The sequence below is a fragment of the Vulpes lagopus genome, chromosome 1 (assembly GCF_018345385.1).
Source record: "Vulpes lagopus strain Blue_001 chromosome 1, ASM1834538v1, whole genome shotgun sequence".
Classification (NCBI taxonomy): Eukaryota; Metazoa; Chordata; class Mammalia; order Carnivora; family Canidae; genus Vulpes; species Vulpes lagopus.
The window spans coordinates 111,034,567-111,058,108 of NC_054824.1; the positions used below are offsets into that span (position 1 = coordinate 111,034,567).

At 47.1% G+C, this 23,542-nt stretch overlaps 1 protein-coding gene across 6 annotated transcripts in view; it reads right to left on the reverse strand.

Moving 5' to 3' along the window:
• The window catches only part of MTCL1 (microtubule crosslinking factor 1), a 128,118-nt gene that overhangs the window by 29,879 nt on the left and 74,697 nt on the right, over positions 1 to 23,542 (reverse strand). For 2 of the 6 annotated variants that reach the window (XM_041766708.1, XM_041766735.1), the window contains exons 4-9: positions 22,472 to 22,531; positions 16,461 to 17,798; positions 15,219 to 15,350; positions 7,513 to 7,635; positions 4,838 to 5,068; positions 3,344 to 3,541 (exon numbers count right to left, since the gene is read on the reverse strand). In XM_041766708.1, coding sequence (XP_041622642.1) covers positions 3,344 to 3,541; positions 4,838 to 5,068; positions 7,513 to 7,635; positions 15,219 to 15,350; positions 16,461 to 17,798; positions 22,472 to 22,531 — 2,082 coding nt within the window. The remainder of the gene's footprint in view (positions 1 to 3,343; positions 3,542 to 4,837; positions 5,069 to 7,512; positions 7,636 to 15,218; positions 15,351 to 16,460; positions 17,799 to 22,471; positions 22,532 to 23,542) is intronic. The other 4 variants (XM_041766726.1, XM_041766754.1, XM_041766717.1 and 1 more) reach the window with 3 other exon arrangements.

A 23,542-nucleotide genomic window follows, 5' to 3' on the forward strand; every position in this document is an offset into this window, starting at 1 on the left:
TAAAAGTGATCCAGGCTCAAGAGGAGAAAAGAAAAGGTCAGGAGATCATATTTCTGATGTATAGGCCTTGTCTGGCAGAAGTGCTCTTTTTGAAAGCTTCCGCATCTTGGGCAAAGCAAAAGCGTGGGCACCAAGGTGAGTTGACATCTGGGAGGCCTAGGGAGCCAAAGGCACTCTGTGTATGGGAGAGAGGCTAACTTTTACTGAGGGGAGCTTCTGAAGGCCCTAAGCTCTAGATGAGTCCTGGATGCATGAGTGACAAAGGTCCAAAGGAACAGACTCTACTCGGTCCTAGAGCTGGGTCCTGAGGGAGACTCTTTAGTGACCAGCTGTAGTTGCAGAGTAACATGAAACATAATTTCATTAGCTCTACTCTGGATTTTATTTTTAAGGTTTTATTTATTTATTCATGAGAGAGAGAGAGAGAGGCAGAGACACAGGCAGAGGGAGAAGCAGGCTTCCTGTGGGGAGCCCGATGTGGGACTTGATCCCAGAATCATGACATGAGCCAAGGGCAGATACTCAACCACTGAGCCACCTAGGCGTCCCTCTTGCTCTGAATTTTAAATTAGGTCCTATATATGTACACAGGTGCTTTAATAAAGAATATTGTGTCACATCCCTGGGTGAAAAAGTAACTTCTCTTTGAGTAAATTAATCCAATACACAGATTATTAGCTGGTGGAGGTCCAGGGCCATAATCCTGACACTATAGTCACCTTGCATTAAAAATCTTGATTTCAGGGCAGCCCAGGTGGCTCAGCAGTTTAGCGCTGCCTTCAGCCCAGAGTGTGATCCTGGAGACCCAGGATTGAGTCCCACGTTGGGCTCCCTGCATGGAGCCTGCTTCTCCCTCTGCTTGTGCCTCTGCCTCTCTCTCTCTCTCTCTCTCTCTCTCTCCTGTGTCTCTCATGAATAAATGAATAAAATCTTTTTAAAAAATCTTGATTTCAAAAAACAAAAAACAAAACAAAACAAATCTTGATTTCAGGAATTACTAGAAAGCATAAAATGCATATGTAGCCTTAGGTCTCAAAAGCTTAACGTAAGTGGCCAGTATCCTGGAGCTCACTGAAAACTATACAGTAAGCTTTTGCATATTTACCAGCTCTTCCAGAAGGCTGGGCAAACTGAAAGTGCTTTCTGTTCTCGAGGACAATTGGGTTGCTATGGCTAGATCGCTGGTTCTGTAACTAAAAATCAGTCAATAGGGCACATTCACAGAGCCGAACATTTTCCAACCTGATAATTTTTTATGAACTATTTCCAAGGACAACTTGATACGAGTACATTTTTTTTTTAAATCTCTCTGGATGGGATACATTTTGCCATCAACTGTGTTCAGCTGTGCCAATGTTCACCAGGACACAGGGCAAAGACCAAGGCCTGGGAAATTGTGTCACTTGCCAATTTCGCCTTGGGAAAGGAGGTAGGCCACCTTGCCCATTCTGCTTATCACCTTGGCAGGTTCTCAGAGTTTCTGAAAAGGGTGCGGCTCTCAGGGACACGTGTTCTTGCTCTTGCAGGCAGGCTGCCTCGCTAATACCCATGCCACGAAAGGGCAAGGCAAATCTGCTAACTGAGAATGTTCACTCCCAGGCAAGCAGCTGTCGTACAGTAGAGCTCATTAATCTCCTGTCTTCTGATGGACAGCGTTGTGCATTTAACTCCTACAGATGGATGGATGGGGCCATGACAGGCATGATTCTACCCGTCCCCACCATACCCTGCAGGCACCCCATGTGTCTCTACTGCACATTGTGCAAAGTGGGAAGTCACAGCTCCATCTCTACTTTTGAGGGGGACAGTAAAAACATCAGCTTTGGAAGGAGGAGGCAAAGAGAGATGACATTAAAATATACTGAACGGGAGGTTCCAGCTGAGTGACTTTACATTATTTTCCACCCCCAGGGTAACATTTTCCATGAGAATTGTTTAGAAAACCAGATGTGTTACATTTTTCCCCTTTTCCCATGCATCTGGACACATGCGTGGGAAACACCCAACACATGACCTCAGATGCAGCAGGTTTAGGGCTGAGTGGCAATCAGTGAAAGTTATTTGAGTTAATCGCAGATCTTTTATAGAACTGACATCTCTTTTAAAAATAATAAAAGTGGTACACTTTAGAGGATTATTTGTGAAGTAGCATTTTATTTTCTAACTAGATCAATTGCTGGAAAACTCATTCTAGGAGCCAAAATCTCCCCAGGGACACTGGCACAATGACAAACTTCCTAATAACTGTAATTAAACATCCATTTGAAAGTATAACCTCTTTCTTGAGTCATATTATTCAGGGAAAATGCAGGGTGGATGGGTGTGCATAGAAAACAACTCTTCAGTTGTGAAAACCTGATTTGTTTGCAAAGAGAAAGCAGGCAGGGGGGAAATACACATATCTTCTGGGCCCTGTGCTCAGACATCATGACTTTTCTCCTTTGGATCTGAGCCACAGTTCGGATGACAGCCCTCTACCACTTGACCCTCTGAGGCTCTGGGCTGAGGGAGGAGCCACAGTTGTGGCGTCCAGCACACAGGGAGTGCCCAGAAATGTCTGCGGTTGAGTGGCCATGGCCACACCCAGGCTAACTGTGTGCTTCAGGGCCACCCGGTCCTGCCCATCACCCCAGAGCCAATGGCTTAGGGCTTGGGGCCTCCAGGTCTGCCCTACAGCACCCTCAAAGAAGCAACATAAGGTCAGAAAGGACTCAGACCAGAAGGTCTGGGAGCAAGGAAGCTTTAACACTGGGTCCCTCCTAGGGTCTCAGCACCCCAAACCCAACACAACTGCTGTTTTGTAGAGAAGCGCAAAAAATCTGGGTGGCATCAATAGTATCTTTTGGTTTAATAAGCAGCAGCTATCTGCTTAATAATTAATAAATAAACGTGGGCTTTGGCAATGTTAATGATTATCTCATATTATACACTGAAATCCCATCTCTATATACGCTTTGATTTTTTTAAGTGTCATCAAATATTTTTACTTCAAGTGGCCCCAAAGAATCTAAAACACTTTATACATGTTTAGAATTAAAATGAAAATACTTTTTCTTTCCTTCTTATGCATTATGTTGCCAAACTGGTGATGCTGCCGATACCTGTTCCAATCTCCAATTGATCTGATCCTACTATGCTCCTTATTTATGCATGTAAGCCAAATGAACTCATGGGCTGACACTGAAATCAAGTCTTAATGATATGATTTCCAGCACAAACACAGCAACTAACAACTATAGGCAGTCAGAGTTTTTCTGCTCTGTGGAACACCAACACATAAAATGAGACAACGCAGACGTAGACCAGGAGTGTCCTCACCCAGGTGTGGGACCTCGGCACTCACCTGCCTGTGGAGCTGTCTCCCATGTGTAGGCTGTAGTCTCGATCCGTGGTCACCAATCTGCACAGGGGAGTGTGGAGGATGCTCTCCCAGCGGAAAGCTGCAGCCCGGACTGTTGTCATCTTGGTCTGGGCCGTCCCCCTTCGGGTCCCCCTGCACTCCAAGCTCACCAAGCCTGGGGAGGGTCTCTGGATGCTCGTTCTGAAAACAGCAGGAGACAATGATCTCACCTCCAACCAAATCCTTTGCCGTATAGCCTAGTTTTTATTATTAGAGGGTAATTCTCCACTTTCTAGCTTATCAAGTCTTGACTTCTCAGCCCTTTTCCAAATATGCCCATTTAGCCCATTGCACTTGCTGGCCAACTTCTTCACTTAAATAGCACACAGTGGGTACGTAACTGTGAAAAGATTAGAAGAAAAGATTTTTTTTTTTTTAAGAAAAGATTTTCTAATCTTACTTCTAATCTTATCATTTGTGAGTTAATTTGATAATGAAACATCTTTTGATTTATAATTATTGATTATAGTTATGGTTTTATAAGCTGGAGGAAGAGGAACTCCAAAGTACTGATCAGTAGGAGACTTTATAATCACATCTAGGCTTGGCTTAAAGATGGTTTTCTATGTCATGGCTATTTGGAAGCAGGCTGAATTACTTTTGGAAGACTTTCCTTCCTCCCTGAAGAAAGAGAATCAATGTATCTTCCCCTTCAAAGGACGACTTAACATTACATACAGTGGAAAGCAGATAGGTCCTTGGGAGCTAAAAGGAAGCCAGCGTTTATGATGCCTTGAAGTAGCTGACAAAGGAGCCAGGTGTGTGGATGTCCAGAACACACCTGGCAGCAGCGGTTGGAGGCAAGGCCCAAAGCAGCTTGCAGAGCTAGGGGTCACATTGACTGAATCAACGAGAATCAATCAGAAAGCAAATGACTCTGTTCTGGTTCTGTGATGAATCTGGGAATGGAGGCATAAGAAGGAGCACAGACGCAAATTCCAGAGGTGGCAAAACTCTGACCCATCTGGAACCTAGCAGAGAAGACCCTTAGCAAACTGCATGGGCAGGAAGGGCTCTAGCACTGAAGAACAAAACTGAAATGGAGAGAAGAGATAAAGATTTAGAACTAGGTTTGACAAACCAGCAAGGCAGCATGAGAGACTGACAGGACCTCAGGGTGACAACTTTCAGGAGTTCATAGGTCATAGCAACAGAAGAGTTCATAGCAACAGAAGAAATGCTGCACATCCTTGCCGCATAGTGGAGTCAAAGACCAGGACTCTGAAGATGAGGCTGAAGTCACAGCACAGAATTCTTGGTCTGATATAGAACTGGACAACCTGTGGCACTTCCCTTGCCCAAACTGGACTTGAGGAAAGAATGTGAACAGAACATGACTTTGTGTGTAGGGTGCAGAGGGACAGCAGAGCCTAGTGGTCAAGAACAGAAGTAATGCAAATAAACTGAACTCTCCAGGGGCAGGGATGGGGCAGGTACCTCAGTGAAATCCTCGCCTTCTTCCTCCATCTGCTTCCCTTGTCGCCAGTGCCTCAGCAGCCATCTGAGTTTGACGTAGAAAAGGAAAATGTTCTGCTTCATAGACCGGAGCTCCTGCTGCATCAGATTCCTCTCATCACTCCAGGTTTGCTCATGGAGGGTGTTCTGCAAAGCCAGGCTGTGCATTTCCAGTTCTTTCCACCTCAAGGCGTACAGGTGCTCCTCCTCCATCTTGAGGGGAAAGAGAGACAGCGTGACAGCAGCTCTTCTGATTTGCCACCCAAAACAAGTCTTTGCAAAATGCTACTCAATCTTTATCATTTTGCACCTGGGACATGAAACATAGAGGCCCTTAAAGTTCAGCAAACTCCCTGAGATGTGTACTTACTATTTAGAAAACCTCAAGGCTTTTCTGATTCAGAAGCAAACATTATTTCAAACTAAGGTGTTCTAATAAGTTCTCAATGTCAAGTCTCTTGTGGTGTTTTGGGACGCCTCTAAACTTCTTCAGGAAAATTGATTCTCGGATATATGGCTTACAGCTGACTTCCATGCAGATTCCATTTGCCCTCTGTCTGTGGGTTTGCAAAAGACACACTATAATTGTAAGTGGGGGGGGGGGCTAAGTGGAAACTCTTCCCCTTGGCTTCCTGAGCTTACTGGTGCACACAGCTCCCAGGAGCAAGCTGATGGAGGGGCCCACAGAGAGTGGGAGAGAGGCAGGTCGGGGCAGGGGGTGGGAGCAGTAGGGTTTTCCTGGACACAAGGCCCTCTGCCTCATATGGTGGACAAATAGGAACGTAAGTTGAGAACCTCCTTCCACACTTAGGACTTCACAGTCCTATTAGCTACAAGTAACTCTTAGGGAAATACAGCATGCTGAAAAAGCAGTGTCTTCCATTTCCATGTTAAGTTCCTGCTTTTCAAGGTCGGTACAGGCACTCTTCCAAGCAATAAACAATGATTATGTCCACAATGACTAAGCAAAGGGGTGTGAATAAAATCTTATTGCACAGATAAGGGCACAAGAATAATATCTATAGTAGCTAAAGTGACAGGATGACAGCTTTCTGTTCCACAGACCCCCCCAAAAAGGGAGTTTGAATGGCAGCCTGTAGTTATCAGCTGTCCTCTCCTAATTCAACACTCTCTCTTGGCCAAAACCCAAGGTGTTGAGTTTTGTTTTGTCTTGTTTTCCCAAAGTACTGGATTAGGGCTCAGAAACCATGAGGGTGACTATGGCTGCCTGAGGTCAATACCAATATGCCCTACATGTGAACACCAGTGAAGAGTGAGAGGTAGCTCTGGGAAGGTCCCGGGTCTGCACAGACACTTGTGTGCCACTGTCATAATACCAGATCTTTTTTTTTTTTTTTTTTCACTTCAAGCTGCGATAACACAAAATAGTGGTGATTTTAATTCATCATCTTGGCAGCTCTCAGAGTCCCACCATGTGTTCCTATCCCTGTGGGCACAACAGCAGGATGACTGGGGAGAGGGGGTAACAACCATTTTGGAAATCAGCATTTGCAATTTACTTGCGGAATTACATCAGGTCATCCACTGACTAGGAAGGCTTCAGTTTGCTTGGTAGCAAAAGGAAGCTAACTCAAGATGTGAAGAGTGAGCGCCTAGCTCATGGCAGGTAGGCCAGAGACACTGGAGTCTTAGTCGATGGAGGCGCAGCCCTGGGAAGGGATGTTCTCTCGCCCTCTCATTTGCAGCCTCCTGGAAATGTTCCTTCCTGCCTGGCTCTGACTTCCCCACCACCCTGGTTGCCTCCTCCTGTTCCATGACTCTAAGCACTTCCCAAGGCCCAAGAGTCGGTCCTCTTCCCTTGGGATACATTAGGGAACACGGACCGGTCGGTCCTCTTCCCTTGGGAGACGTTAGGGAACACGGACCGGACCGTTTGCCTCTGAACAAGCCAGGATGACCTCTCACCCCCTCCAAACAAGGTTTGCAGCCCAATCTCCAACACACTCCTTTTATCCTAAATTCAAGTATAGACACACCTGGGACCTTGCCATTTTGCTATTAGCATCTGCAGGGATAAACTCACCTCTTTAACATGATTTTTGGTGCAGGAAAAAAAGTTAAATTATTTAGGAAAGGAGTGCCTGTGTCTACCAATCCCTTCTAGCAACTCTGGGAAAGGATTTAACAGATAATGGGTAATTGGCCAGCAACAGGTTATTCTAAGATAAGCTAGAAAAGTTAACAAAGCTGCAGTTCAATTGATGGCAGTTTTCTGAAGACCACCATTTAGGGTGAGTTGTTGTTATTTCCTATCAGAAAATTTACCTAACATTGAGCAAGTTTACAAATCTGCAGGACAACAAAAGTTATGGACACACTTCCCTGTCCAGGTCCTTAATTAAGGCCTATATTTGCTGGCTATGGCTGCAGGAAAACATGGGTTAGATGTTAGGAAGAACTTCCCAAGACCACAATGTAAATACTGAAAAGCATGGTTTAGAGGAGGAAGGTGGACAGTTCTCTTTGTGAGATGTCTGAGGGGCAGCTCAACTGGATGGTCCTCCAGCCCTGGGAGCCCGGGAGTCCAGGAGCCTGTGTGCAATAGACAGCTCTCTTGCAAATACATCCTGTCATGTGCCTCCAAGGGGCTCCACGGTCAGAGCCCTGGCCGTGCTGAAATCGTGTTACATATTTACCTTCCGAATCTTGTTTGTAAATTTCTCTGTCTCCTCTTGATGCAGTCTGGTCGCCTGCGCAAGCTGACCCTGCAGCTCCTCTAGCGATACACTCTGTTCAGGTAAAACAGGGGGGCCCCTGAGCTGATCGGTGGGATAAAGGAAGGGGTTTAGTGGAGGCGAGAACTCTGCCTGACGTGAAGACGCAGGACAGACATCTGGACAAGCCAGGAACACACACGGACGACACAGTACGTGCGGGCACTGCAGCAGTGGAGTGAGTCCGCGGCAGCTCCTCTGAGGTCCTGCCCTGGGCTCTGGGGTCATCTGTGATGGGCAACCCTGGCCGCCCTCGTCTCTCACCTGGGAGACAGGTGCGTAGTGGTTGCCTGTCACCCGAACGTGGACTACCACAGTCCCCACCACCCAGGCTGAGAGAAGGGAACCAGGGTGCACCAGAGGTGGCCCTGCTACCACAGCAGCTGCTGGACAGCTTTTTCAAATGCTGGGGTGGTCAGAGCTGGTGATTATGATCAAGTTGAGAATGGCCAGCTCACACCAGTCATCTCTGAGATTCATTGCCCATTCAGTTCATTCCAGGTTGAGGCATTAATTTGCTCATAGGCTTTCTTAGTAGAGATTTTCCTGCCCCATAGAGAGTGTATTTGTTTCCTCTGGGCAGTCCTGCCCTGGGCACTCAGGATAAGTAGGGGTGGGGTGCCTTCAGGGACTAGAAACATCCTTTCAATTGCATGCACAGCTTAAGAGGAACTGCACAAAGATCTGCTTATTACATGTTAGCTCAAAAATAGTTAAAGAAATCTTTTTTTAATGCCCTTTATTGGTAAAGTCTACCTATTAGTAAAAGCCTGTCTTTTGTGCCTTTTATGTCCAAATGGTAATGATAGAGAAGTCAGAGCTACTATTTTTTTTTAATAAAGTGTATTTTCTAAGAAATGGAAACAGTTATATTAAAAATCTCGGGCATTGTTAAAATCAAAGCATGATGTTTCACCCACTTGTTTATGCTACTCGAGGATAGGGATTCATAAACCCAGGGACCAGAGTGATTGTCACAATAAAAATAGATGTCATCCTATCGGTTCATTCTGATGAGCTCATCTGTTCTTTCTCATGGAGGATACTGTTCACCCATCCTAATCGGATGTGACTTAGGTTGTCATGACTGAAAATCATGCCCCAAGAACAGGAAATGTTGGTGGAGGAGGAAAGAGCAGATCTCTTCCTTTAGCCCAAGGGATGACCAGGAGGTCACAGGAAGGATGGAGACAGAAAATCAGAGACACTGGGGATTCACCAACTTCTGATAAAATTTTTGAAAGCTAGAAATTTAAGCTCATCCTACTTTCAAGAAATCAAGAACTACTGAGGACGTTCTTGCCTCTTTGAGTTGCTCATTATTAGGGACAATTACTATAGACTTTTATCTACTGAGCCAGGCTTCCAGTTCTCTCTGAAAAGAAGCATTTCTTTACTCCAGTGACTAATTTCTTATTTTTAAGAGAACTACTTTACTGTTTTTTAACATGTGTGGTCCTTTACAGCAATGACTTAATCTTTTCTCTTGTTGGCTTGCCTTTCGTACTTGTGAACACACTTACTTTGTAGTCTCTATCTGATACTCTAGAATCTGAAGGTCTGTCTCGGAGTTGAATCCTGCTGTTGGCCATCACCTGACTGTCACTCCAGGTGCTTATTTTTGGCTTGCGTGTTTGCAGTTTTGGATCGTGAGTTCATCTTCAGTGGGGAGTTAGGTGTGATCTTGAATGTAATGAGGATTGAGAATGTACCTCCAGATGGGGTTTGCGACTGCAGCAGCCAGTGACAGAACATGAACTTTCCTTTCTTGGGGACTCCTAGGTGACATCAGTTGGGGACTCCTAGGACTTGGGGACTCCTAGGACCTCCAGGTGACATCAGTTCAAAGCCGATGCTGGTGAAGCTGTCAGTATGATTATGCGGGGGAGACTTCATGTTAGTAGACAAGCTTCCCTCTACCAGCAGGCAGATGTCTCTCCAGGTGAGACCTACACAGTGTGCAGCCCTTAGGGACTCTGGATCATTGTTCTCTCTGTGTTGGGCCCAAGGCTCTGTCCCTGTGCAGCTATTAATAACAAGGCTCTGGGCTATCAATTCTGGCAACCATCCCCCTAACCTGCTTACCTAAAGCACAGATTCTGCTGCTCTGATGTTCACTTCTGAAATTAATTCCAACTCCTGAAGATTTTCCTAAATTTTGGGGGAATCCAGCTACATATTTAAAAGGACATTTTATATTTTATGCAGCACTTGATTCAACAAGTATTTATTGAGCACCTATAGTACTCATCACTGTACTGGGGATTTAGGAGGATGTAGAACTGCCCCCAAATCCTCGCCCTCCTGGGGTGTCCTTTCTGGAGGTTTAGGTATTTTGCACAGGAGTGTCTTCAGGTGACCTAGGCTACTCTCTTCCCAGCTTTACTTTTTAGGTATTCATTAGTCTGTACATTTAAGATATAAAAATCTTCCATATTTTGATGCATCTGATACTAACCCAAGGCTCCATATGAATAGGCACTGAAAAAAGTATCCTCAGGAAGACTTTCTTACATGAAAACCAAAGATCTGTTAATTTAGTTTCTATATATTAAACCAAATGAGGTAGTTTGGTTTTAATATATAATGTGCATAAACTGTTTTTATTTTAAACAAATACATGAGTCTCATACTTCAGCATTGTTTGATTTAAAAATGTGTCCCTCTGTTAGAACCACATCTGAAGGGTCACAGAAAAGGACCACTTAAGTCCTGTGAAGTTGTTCACCTGAGGCATCAAATTTACCTACAGTGGCTCTGCATCATCTGTGGAGACTGGTTAACAACAAGAACTGTTAGAGCCTCTTCATCTACCAGAAGTTTTACTTTCCTTTATTGCCCATTTTTGCTAATGGAATTTTAAAACTCCGGCAGACAAGTAACTGTTCCTAGCTGGGATGCCGTCACTCCAGTGTTACAAAAAACAAAATACAAACAGGCTATGGTCAAAGTTTCAGTCCAGAATTATTCTACTGTCATGTAACTGCACCCAACCACATCCATGGGGAGAAAGTGTTCCCATGACACATTGATCTCCTCTAGAAAATAAAGTCTTCCCTTCATCACCAAGTTCCCAAAGTGTTGCTTCTAAAAACCATCCTTTGCCCATTTACCTAAGATTCTGGTTATACATCAAACAAATTGACCTCTCTTCGAAGTCAGTCTATTGAAACAAATACCATCCTCAACTTGATCCCAAGGCTGTGGAGATGTACCAACCTTGACGTCACAATCACCTTCCCTGGCAGTGTTCTGAAAGCCACTGCCCATGCTTTCCCCGCATTTGGGTCCTACACCAACTGACAATGCTAAGTTCCTGGACATCTTCAGAGAGAGTGGCTTATAGATCACTTTCCACACTTAAGAAGATACCTGCATTATCTCCAAGCAAAAACAGGGATATTTTTCATTATAGTCCCTATAAACAATGCTACTTAAATATTAGGATTCTATTCTACTTCTATCTCCAGGACTTCATTTTCTGGTGAGTTCCATTTTGTTCTGGCCAGTTTTGTTACTGCTTCTTCCAAAAGCCATATATGAGATCAACACGTGTCCACATACTTGGCATAAAACCCCATGTCATTTTATCGTGGCTGCTATATTCACAGTTGGGGCATGAGGAGTCACAAATGCTTCATGTGCATTGTTGATTAAGGGATCAAAGGAGGAGCTAGGGAAGAGAGCTCTTTGAGATTTCTGATCTAGAAACTCAATCCTCTGGGCACAGGTTTGGTTTCATTTATGTCTGAAATGTGACCAGTGCCCATGCTTGGCCACTTCTCATTCAGGACTATTTTTAAGGTGCCCTGCACATTCCAAGCTGCACAGTCTATGCACTGCTCTCTTTTAACAAGTTAGAATCTCTTAGCAGATCTGTCAAAAGCCACAGGGAGCAAAGTCAGGGAAGAAATCTAGTGCATGGTAGGAGAATCTAGTTAACATCTACTGAGATGAATAGGCACCAGAAATATCTGTCCTTCTGAAGTCTGTTTTGTACCCCCCCTCCACGAGCTGCTAATTTTGGTACACTTGCATTTAATGGGTTAGTGGGTATTAGTGCATTCTGACGTCAGCTTTTTCTGCCTATAACTGTTTCAAGAGTGCTGGGTGTGGATCATCCTCTCTCCTCCTAAGATTAGCACATACACTATCTGAGCAGTAGGCCTTCTGTTGCACAGATTTGTCAACTCCTGAAATTCTGGAGTGTTACAATGTGGCTTTTCCTTCTCTCCTTCTTGGTGCTCTCGCTGCTAGTGGTACTAGTACTGGAAGTAGTGGTTTAATCCGGCCCAAATGTCCATATTCCCAAAATAACAAGACATCTTCTCTCCTCTTACTCCAAATATGAAAATCTATAAGGTAAAAAAGCATAGAAGGCATCTCACACATGGAACTTGAGAAATTGATGCTTTTTAAAAACTCCAGCTTAAATACAGCAAGTTTTTTTTCCTCTTTTAAGCTACTGATACTAGGTGTCCTATCAGCTCCCAACCCCAAGAAACTAAGGACAGAGCTAAGGGAAATTCACACATGTGTAGTAGTAATTGGCTTGCACCAACAGTTAGTTAATTTCAAGGACAATGTTAGAGGAAGTAAGAGCACTGCTTGAGGCATGTTGGCTTCAGTCTTGGCCTCAGTCTAGATCCAAGTGACCAAGTGTACCTTTCCTGCACTTATGGTGGTGCTCTGTGCTGTCAGGCCCATGTGGGAATCTTCACCAGGAGCAGTGTCTGGGTCAGGCTGCTCTGCTCACTGACCGGAGCTCTGTGTATAGTTTTCCATGATAGCCTCACAGGAAAGCTGTGGCCAATGGATCCATGGATGTTTTCATTCAAAGACTTTTAAGAGTTCTGCCTCTAGCATTGTCCATTGTACAGTTCTTTAACTCACCGTAGTACTGAAAGATCAAACTAAGCAGGGGACATGCTCCACAGGGACAGAGCAGGTCCTCTAAGACTGTGACTCTATGAGGGATCTATGTTGGTCTCCTCTCATGAAAGGAAGAACTACAGAGCTATCAAAGTGGTCCTAGGATATGTTTTATCTTTTAAAAAATATTTTAAAATATAATGCGTTTGCATATGTAATTGAGAGTCTTCCGTGTGAAATGCCTTAGAGGATAAAGAAGTCAGAACAAAAGATGTCTAAGTCTTGATTAATACTATTCCTTTTAGGAAATTATGCTTGCCTTTCACCATGAGTTTTAAAATTTTCTCATCAAGCTCTGTAAGATTAAAGGAAATCGAACAGATGTTCAAAGGAAGCAACATACCATGGCAAGAGAGCCAGATGTGTAGTCAGTGACCTGAGTGACCTCACGGAGACGGAGCTCTTCTGAGCAGCGCTCCTCATGGCAAGGTGGGGAGAGGGCTGAAGCAAGCCCAAGAAGACTGTTCTAGACCATTCATCCACCAAACCCCCCAAGGGGTTTCCTGGCGAGCCACCTCACTCTCAGACCTCCATTTTCTTGTTCACGGAATGGGGGAAATTAGCCTGAAGATCTGACATTCCCTTCTGAGCTACATTGTGCAGTGACCCCAAGTCGTCACATGGCACCAGCTAGCTCTGCTAATCTACCTCTTCTGGAGGTGTATCTTCCCACAACACTCAGTTTGATTCAACCAACTAGGTTTCTCTCTCCAAAGCTGCTGGTTTCCAAAGCTACGTGATGCCATGCGTGTAGACAGCAGGCAACGGGGAAAATTATCAATGCCCCAGTGTTAAGCAACATTTTATCAGAGTTTAGCTAAACAAGGCAACATGTGACATGCCTTGAGTGATGACCATATGCGAAGGAAGCAGCAGCTATCTTCAAACAGCTATCCCAGAGAACAGGGCTGCTGCCGTGTTAAGCCAGAGCCATGCTTAGATAGGATCAGGAAACTGCCAGGGAAAAATGAGAAAGGGCTACAGTGGGCAGAGGAGATTGGACCCACAACGAGCAGAGCTAGGACACCCCTTCCCACCTGGCAGTCTTTGGTGGCAGGACACACTTGGCTCTTTATTATTAGTCAGACTTTAATTCACATAGTATTTAGCATCGTTCATGGTTACTTTCTCAGCCAATGGCTCCTCGGCTCTGGGAATCATCCACATATAATCACATAAAGCAGATAGGACAGTATTTTTCTTCCCATTTCACAGATGAGAAAACAGGGGCTGAGACTTGCTTGAGAAACAAAGCTGGTAATGGACAGAGCTAGGCTAGAGCTCCGGGCCCCTGATGCCCATGCCAGAGTTGATTCTAGCACAGAGTGGTATCCCTGCTAGAAAGAGCTAGTGTAGTGTTCATGGAAGACTAGGAAGTGTGCTTTCCTGAGGCTGTCATCCTCAGGATTGAATAATTCAATTCTTCTGAAATGTACATAATTGTGAGTGTGCTACTGCTCAGGCAACCAGCATTCTCAAATGAAGACCCTTTGTGGGGCACAGGCTGATGGAAGGAGCTTATTGTGGAAGTTTCAGAGAGTTGTAAGACACAGGAGTCACCAAACCCACATTTGTTTTTATGTAAGCTTTTCGAGGGTAGTTTTCATGTTACCGTGTGCCCAAATCAATGAGGGTAGATATGTGACCTACTCTCTTCTATAGGACAAGGGAAAAGCCCAGATGGGAGATCTGTGAATTCAGGCCTGGGTAAGCCAGCAGTTCTGTGTGCACCTGTGACAGCAGGACCCACAGCAAAACAAGGCACTGTCCACAAGGTGAGCTGAAAGGTGCAGGTGCTACTCTGCCCCAAGTGCCTCCCTGAGCATCAATCCCTAGTAAAATGCCTGACTTTTTTTGCTGTGTGAGCTTCGGTGTCTTTGTCACCCCTGCTGTCTGGAAGCCACCAGGTCCCTTAGAGCTGAGCAGTAACATCCCTTGGAGACTATTGAATTAAGAATTTTCAGCTAGACCTTTTTGAATGTGGCACATGGTGCTCTATCCTTGCAATAACCTGCCATGACCAGCGGTATCAGAGCCAGGGATTCATTCCTTGGGGACACCTGTCTCTCTGTGGTGGGTGGAATTACTTGCCAGGAAGAGCTTGTCACTGCCAGGACTGCTGACAACTGTTTCATGTGATGGAGTATCTATGGTGGCCTCTATGGTGGCTGGGAGCTTTGTTGACAAGAGGTGGCTATGGTGACAGAGAATGCTGAAGAGCCCCCAGCGCTGGGAGTACACTCCCTGATTCTGGCCCCTGGCTGGAGCACTGTCACTGGCAACTACAGGACAGGCCACATGAGACACAGGGAAGGACAGTTTCCTCCAGACCAGCAAAGACAGTGCTTGGTTTTCATACTTGTTTTCTTGACTGTTGGACACAAAGCTACAGGACACTCACAGGTTAGTCCCCTATGTCTTGCTACATGTCCAGGCGTCCACAGGCAGGACGATGGCCGCCTGACCCAGGGTGCTGGCAGTTCGCCCACATTCACCCTGAGCAGACCCTCCCATTCCAGTTGCATGCAATGGACTTGGATTTCAGTGAAGCCCCGCCTGGTTGCGTATCCGCCCACCATGTCCCTCGAGGGCCCCAGACCCCGGTAGGAAACATCACACAGCCAGCCACACAGCCCAAGGAGGGATGGGAGGGCAGGGCAGGGGTTGCCGGCTGCTGGGACCAGCCAGGCGCTGACCTCTAGACTGAAGCAGCTCTGGCCTCCCTGCCGGCAGCTCCCGACGTCCCCATCAGCGCGGCGGTGCAGCTGCTCTGGCTCGTCCCCGCACTCCTGCCCCGGCTGCCACTCCAGCTGACCTCTCAGTTTGGACTGTTTAGGTGCAGGGGAGGGATTGGGTTGGGTTTGGTTCTGAATTTTAAATAAACAATGAAGGATAAGGGGGTAGGGGTAGGGAGGGGAGGCTAAAGAAAACAAAGATGGGTAACAGAGACCACAGACACCACCACCGGATGGGGAAGAGCATGAACAGACGCAGTGCCGGGAAAGAGAGCCACAAGAACAGAACCCAGATGGGGATGAGCAAAATGGTAGCTGAAAGGTCTGAAAAGCAGGAAGGGAAACAGAATGGGGAGGAAGGCGGAACACCGGTTATGAGGCGCATGCAATGGGGATGCGTGAATCGGAGACTCCACCGCAAGCACACTACCCATGAAGGATACGGAAACAAGGCTCCTCCTTCCTCGCTTGTGGTTGAGCAGCAAAAGCCATAATCCAGGCGGCAGCTGGGTCATGCACCCAAGGGCGATGCATAGGAAAGCAGTCCTTGGAAGGCCACTCCACTCCGCCCTCACCCTCGGCTCGGGGAGGGCAGCGACTTTCTCCGTCAGAACCATCTTTCTCCTGGGGCCAGCTCCCCACTCTGGCTCATCTTCCAGTGGGAGTGGCTGCCTAGGGCCTTTCGGACCTGTACTGCGTCCCTTTGGCCATCAACCCAAGTAGGGATGCAAACGCTCCTGGGCGAGTCTGCTAAGTATCCTGACTGTGAAATGAGTTTGTACTTTGTTTAAACTCCTCTGGCTTCTTCATCAAGACAGCTGGTCATTTGAGACATCAAAAAAAAAAAAAAAAAAAAAGGAGAAAGGACAGACTGCGTCGACCCCTATCGCTTCCATTGGGGTGAGCCTTGTGTCATGGGGAGGGCCTCTAAGCCAAGAGCACCGGCGCAGTTTAAAAAAAAAAAAAAAACAAGAAGAAGAAGGGGAGGAAAAAGAAACAGGGAAATAAAATAAAACTAAAAAAAAAAAAAAAAAGAAACCCAACCAATAGAAAGGATTTGGTTGACACTTGAGGCTTTAGTACAATGCAGGTTTGAAATCATAACCAAGCAGCCGTGAGCAGAATGAGTTCAAGTGCAGCAATGCCAGCAAGAAGGAGGAAGAGCAAAACGGAGCAGGGAGGCAGAGCCAGGAGCCCCCTTACCTGCAGGTCCGGGACCAGCTCCTTCCCCAGGTTCCCGACGGGGGAGTCCCGGGACACGGAAGTGACAGTGGAGAGAAAGCTGGAAGACTCTGTGAGGTGAGGCAGGGGGGACAGGCCTTCCAGGCGCTCCCGCAGGCCATCCCCGATTCGGTTCACCTGCTCCAGGAAGGCCTGCAGCTCCTTCCTGAAAGCCTTCATCCTTGAGTTGATGGTCCCCAGCAGTGGGGGCTCCTTCTTGCCCCCTTCGCCCGTCCCCCCCGCCCCCTGGATGTCGGGCCCTGGCAAGGCCTCACCACTGCCCAGCAGCCCCACGTCGTCCCCGAAGCCCGCGGTGTCCGTGATGAGGCGCTCCACTGTTCGCTCCAGGCGCTCAGCCTCGTGCTTTATGCTCGCCAGGCACTCAGTGTCCTCCCTGGCCCGCAGGAGCTCGGCGGGACACGGCTCGCTCGCCTCCGATGGCTTTCCACTGCCGAAGCCCGACGTCTTCTCACACATCTCCTCTGAGTCGCTCTCCCCGCCAATAGGGCCCTCCCGCTTGGGCTGGGGCTGGCGGCCTTCCTCCCCGTCGCTCTCCTTCTTGCCCTGGTCACTGTCTGCGTCGCTGTCCCGGGGGCTGGGGGCACGCAGGCCTAGGTGGGCAGCCAGGTCATAGCGCTGCACATTGGACAGTAGCACCCGGTTCTCATACTGCAGCTTCAGCACCTTCCCACTCAGCTCGTTGATCTGTAGCCGCGCCGACTTGAGCTCCTCCTGCAGAGGGGCCCCGCTGCCCACGCCCTTGCCCGCGCCATCCGCCAGCCACCCTGGCTCCGGCCGAGGCTCAAACTTGAACTTGTTCAGCTCATGGGTCAGCTGCCGATTGTGGTCTTCAATCTCAGATATGGACCTCCGGAGCAGCTCTGCTTCCTCCTCCACGAACTGCAGGTGCCGGCGGAGCTCCGTCGAGGACTCTAGGGAGTCACCGAAGGGTGAGGTAGGAATGCCTGTGATGTGGTCCCGGCCTGTACCCTCTCGCTCATACTGGAGCCTCATGTCCTCCATCTCTGCTTTGAGGCCTCGGTTCTCCACCTCCAGCTCCACAATCTTCCGGCCCAAGATGTTGGCCTCTTCTTCCACCAACTTCAAGCGCAGCTTCAGCTCAGCCTCCCTGGTGCTGGGCGGCCCCCCGGCTTCCCCCGTGGGGAGGGGGCTGTCCACGTCCCCATAGAGGGCCTTGTACTTCTGAAGCTCCTGTTCCAGCTCGTCCTTCTCCTTCCCCAGCTTGGCCATCTTTTTACGCATCAGGGAGCCTTCCTCTTTGGCAAACTGAAGCTGGCACTTCAAATCGGCACTGTCATCCTGCCAGGAGAGAACAGCCCGAGAGAAGGGTTATTTGAAAATACCAAATGTTCGTGTTTTGGATGATTTCCCTCGCACCTCGCCCCCAACACACACACACACACAAAACAATGATATTTCTATCAGTGCGTCGAGTTACAGGTAGAAGGAGCCAAGGCAGAGCCAAGGTGAGCCCAGGCCTTCACAGAGGGAACACTGCAAAGGCCTATCTGTTGCTTTGTCACAGAAACCAAAGAAACCAAACAGTGCATTTGGAAAAAACAGGTACATGGAGGGTGAAGGGGATGGAAAATGAAATGCAGCCCAGTGCCTGTGGGCAACACAGTGGTCCTTCATTTCACTTCGTGGGTCCAATCTGACTAATCACCAGTACCAGGTACCAGAACCCCTGAGAGGTACCAGAGTCCCTCACTAAGCCTGGTATAGCAGACAGGCTTTAGTAGCTGCTTCTACCTGTTGTCACTCCTTCCCTCCACAGTGTGGACCTCCCTCGTGTAGAGTGGCCAGCCACCCACTGGTATTACCAGCACGGGGAAGCCCCGATCAGAGCCTGGCACTGCCCAGATGTTCTGAGACCCTGAGACATGGCAATTCACCTCTATTCCCCCCCTGGCCTCCCCTGCTCCAGCGTATCACAAGGATGACATGAGGACAGACATGGGATGAAAGGCAGGAGGGGGATTTGGAACCTGCCGTATGGAGTAAGTACCATGCTCTTTCAGTTAGGATGAACTGTTACTGTAGACCTAACCCCTGAGTTACTGACAATGTTTCACCAGGCAAGGGCCACTTCAGAGCCTTTGCTTCTGTTTCACTCCCTTTACTTGCTGCAACACAGCAGAAGATGAAACTCAGAAACTCAAGGCAGAGTTAAGTGTTTCAAAACCAGGGAAGTGGTTCTCACTGAAATCGCTAGAGGGTTCTGGAGGGTCACCAAAGCACTCTCTGCTACTAAAAGCCCATATGATGTGGCTGAGGTCCTGAAGGCATATTTTGGACCATTTGGGAAGTTGACTCTGCCTTTCCAGGGCAGATCCCAATGCCTGAGAATCGTATGGACTCTGATGTGGGCTTACACAAGTATTTCACTAGTCCCATTCAGTGAATGGGAAAAATGAGCGATTGCATGAATCATTCCTCTTTGGCTATCAGAAGCTTCAGAAGGACAAAGTCCTTGGCAAAGGCTTCCCCATCAACCAGAGAGACTCAACAATGAGGTCCATGGTAGCCATTCCCCAGCAGCCCCAGGGGAGGGAGAGTCATGAAACCAATCTCCTGAGCAAGTCAACTCTGGGGAAGAATGAACTTTCAGATCATTGTGCTCAAATGGTTAGGCAGCTTTCACACTCAGGGAATAGGCTCATTTTTTGCCATGTTCTTCCTGCATGCTCCCCATTGGGTAGCAAGATATACAAATACCCACCTTGGTGTCTCCCAACTGTCCTCCTTCTATCCTGCCTAGATCCTGCCTCCTACAGCCCAAACCCATGGAAGGAAACAAAAATGACGTGACAGGGAAGAAAAATCTAAGGCCAACTGTGAGCCAAAGGCCATGTGGCTGTAAAGACACATTGTATATAATCCTAATACTAAGGGAAAAAGCATGATTTTTTGCATGTTTGTTTGTTGATTCATTCATTCTTTCAGTGAATGTCGGGAATCATTATGTATCAGAAACTGGTACATTACTTTTAATTGACCCCAGCTTCTTAAAACTGTCTAAAACAGATCAAAAGCAGCCTTTTATTTATTTGATAAACATAGATTTACAAGAATCTGTGCATCCAAATACACAGAAAGAGGTCTCTGCTGTTCACAGGAAGAAACGGAGTTTAAATGAGCAAACATACATCCCAGTGGAGACAGACTGTGAATACTATGTAAAAGGATTAGTTTGGGAGTGAAAAGCCTAGGATGGGAAGACAGTGAGGTGCTCCTGGCCCCAAAATTCACTTGATAGCCAGCATATGTTCTTTGTCCCAAATCACCTAAATGGTCCTGTCTCCACCCTGAAGTGCAGAGAAATTCATCTTGGTGCCTGTGGACAGCAGCTAGTATCATGGAAGAGAACATCACCAGACCCAAGGGGATGCCACCACCTGCCCACTTGGAGCCTGGGCAGACCCAGGAATGGGCATGACCACCTACTGTGACCAATGTCCGGCCCCCACTTCCATGGACATCTGCAGCTCCTGAGGCCCTAGTATGGTGGAGGAAGGTTGGAAATGGGCAGACAAGGGGCAGTGTTACCTGCATAGATCAGGCAGTTTTGGTCTCAGACCAAGATCTGGGAGTACTGGGGGATCTTTCCTGAGGGTCTTCCCCTAAAAGTTGAACTCATAAACTGAGTAAAGGGGTGGGATCTCTGAGAGATCTGGGGAACCCAGGCCTTCCCCAACGGTTCTGAAACACTCAGCTACAAGTGCTCAGGGCAGACAATCTCACATAGCTCTCACATCACTGTCATTTCCGGAAACCTTAAACCTCACATCTCCTCTCCCCCGTCCACCACTCCCCACAAGTCTGACTACAACCAGAATTGTTCTCCTCCTCCTTGAACTGAGACCCCTGTCCATTCAAGAAGCAAGATTCTAGGACACACTTCAAGGAGGGTCCAATGCATAGGTTACCTGAAGACTGATAAAGTATCCCGAAAGTCTTCTTGTTCCTTAAAAGCAGAAACTACACACACATACCAGGAATTCTAACATGATTAAAGCATGTTGTCATTTCTACTCAATACCCATGCACGACACTTAGATCTGCCACCAGTGCTAAAGCAGTTTTCCAAAGAAAGACAATCTCTGAAGCCAAGGGAATGTATGCATTTGGCAGAAGGGTCAGACTTGCCCACTCTGGTCTGGGTGGCTGGAGCTGGGCGCTGCCCAGGTGTGGGAGGGGGAGGCCTGGGGACCCAGGCTCAGCCTGTTCTAGGGGCAGGGAGCTACTCCTTCTCAGAAGATGGGGAATCACAGCCTCAGTGGGAGCAGCAGGAGGCTGGATTCCCATCTTGTAACTACACACTTTCTAACACTCTGCCAAATTCCAGGGGAGGGTCTAGGCTGAATCCTGAGCTGAAGGATACCAAGCTCTGGTTTCAGAAGATCATGAGATAGCTCCAGGAATGCAGAATCAATGCAGAAGGTCCAGTCAGACTTTCCACACAACACAGGTCCTGTTGCAGGCAGAGAAGGCAAGCATGGTACAGAAGGGAGGACACACATGGGACCATCGCCATCACCACCACCACCACCACCACCACCACCACCACCAGCCGGAAAAGGCCTTGTCAAGCAACAAAAATATATCGCTCTGGGTATATATTCTTTGGCTTGCAAGTCTGACGTCCAGCCAGCACCCCAAGCGCTGACTACGCACATTCCTACCTTGCGCCGGGGTGCCAGTTTCCTTTGAGTTTTGGTTGTAGACCTGCAGTTTCCAAGGCGCTCGGTTCCACCACTCTGCTGGACAGAAACTCCTTTCTCAATGATAGTACAGGCAGAGGGGGAGCGGAACACATTCCCGGTGCCCGGAGTATTTCGCAAACACTCCTGAGTGTTGCTCAGCCTGAGTCACCCACAGGGGACTGCAGTGCCATGCTGGTCATTCCAGAATGGGGAAGAGGTTACCCTTTTAAGGGAGATCCTCCCTGCTCAAGAGCCAGGAAGCTGAAATGTACTCGAAGCCCATGAGGGTCCAAGACCCCAGCAAGAGCCTGCAGATTTTAGTTTCCCTGTTATCAGTAGATGTCAAAGTGAGATTAGGGGAGTAGAGAAGCCCAAAGGGAAAGGTTAATCTTTGACATTCTTCCTTCTTCACATGGTCCAGCCCACCTTGAAGGCTATGCTGGGCATCAGTGAGTTTGGATAACGGTACAACCAAAGCCAATTGAGGGTGGAGTTCACGGGGCAGGCCAGTGGAACTCCAAGTTACTGGGACTTCTTGTGCCTATCAAATTACTCCTTGCTCTGAGAGCTCAGGGAGCTGATACCCCACTCAGGCCTTTGTTCTCTCCAATACCTAATGCTAGCAAGATTCTTTTTTTTTTTTTTTTCAAAAAAGAAGAAGAAGAAGAAGAAGAAAGGAATCCAGTAAAGCAAGTGTTCAGAAGAGCTCAGGAAGTTCTGCAGAACACAAGTTGTGTACACAGAAAGGGTGAGGCTTGTGCCATCTCCCAGTGAGACCATTTCACTTTTAATTAGGACAGTTTAGGATACTGTTCAGCTTGCACATTAAAAAACAAACAAACAAACAAAAAAACCCAAAAAACAAAAAACCAACCCAATACCTAAAACAATAGCTTATGAATGACCCAACAGCACAGAGGCCATACTATTTTACTGTGTGAATGATGCTGAAGGCCAAAATATGTTTTATCATTTGTGAGTACTGCCAGAGAACCCTAAATTGTATCAAATTATGTTTTGCAGAGTCCGTTTGTTCTCGTCTTTCTTGAAGAAGTCACCAGCTTATCAGTGCGAGAAACAAAAACAGAGAAGCTGGTGGTTTAGAGTGAACCTTTTCACCCTATGGAGATTTTGAATGAGTCCACATTTTTTGGCAAGTAATGTTTCTTTGAATATTTTAAAGGCAATGCTAACACTTTTGAGACAATTCAAAATGAAGTGACTGCCCCTCAAGAGATGTAACATTAGAACAATGTCTCTGCTTACCTGGTTAAAGGTTTTCTTTTCTTTGTACGTTTCTCGGTTGCCTCTTCTTTTCAGGGAACTCTGAAATAGATCCAAGGGACATTCAGTTATGGGGGGAGGTCACATGCAGGAGCTATGCTAGGGTCACATTGTCCCCACCAGTCAGGGGCACATGCAATGGACTGAGGCTCTTTTTTTCCCCCACTGGAATCAAGGAACCACTTAGAGTCAATGTTCAAAAACTGGTGAGAGAGCTTAGCAAGGTCTTTGAGCCATCATGATTGTATTTGGAGTATTCCTCAATTATTCAATTTAATGATAATGGATGTTGGTTTGGATAATTTGTAAAAATGGGAAGATAGGAAAAAGGTAGGCAGTTTTGGAAACAGATACACAATATTTCTGGAGCTACCTTACCTTTCTTAATTATGTTTTGTTGGGGCTAATATCAAAATTAATTGGTGTTTCCTGAGTACCTATGGATAAATGGCCAGATCACAAAGTGATAGGAAGGGAGAGAAGGGTGGCCTGCGCTTATGGAAAAAACCTAATCCAGGATGCAGCATTCTCCATGCACAGCTCCCTCCAACTCATGACTAAACCTACATCTTAAAGGTTTTGTAAGTCCATAATACATTCATGTGAAGAGGCCCTGACTGTCCTTCACTGGGCTAGGTCCCTGCCTAGTTTCATATACAACGCAGTACACCCCTGCCTGCTATCAGCAAGAAATATGTCTGAAATACAAACATGAATAGAAATAAAAGGGTAGGGACGCCTGGGTGGCTCAGCGGTTGAGCGTCTGCCTTCAGCTCAGGGTGTGATTCCGGGTTGGGGATTGAGTCCCTCATCAGGTTTTCTGTGCGGAGCTTGCTTCTCCCTCTGCCTGTGTCTCTGCCTCTCTCTGTGTGTGTCTCTCATGAATAAATAAATAAAATTTTAAAAATAAAAAAAATAAAAGGGCCAAGAGATGTCTGAAATAGAACAGCAGGGAGCCAAGGCACTCCCTGCTAATGTAACATATGAAGACCAAGAGAACTGGCTGGAAGAGCGAGAAGCATCCTAGAAGGCAAGACACACAGATGTGAAACC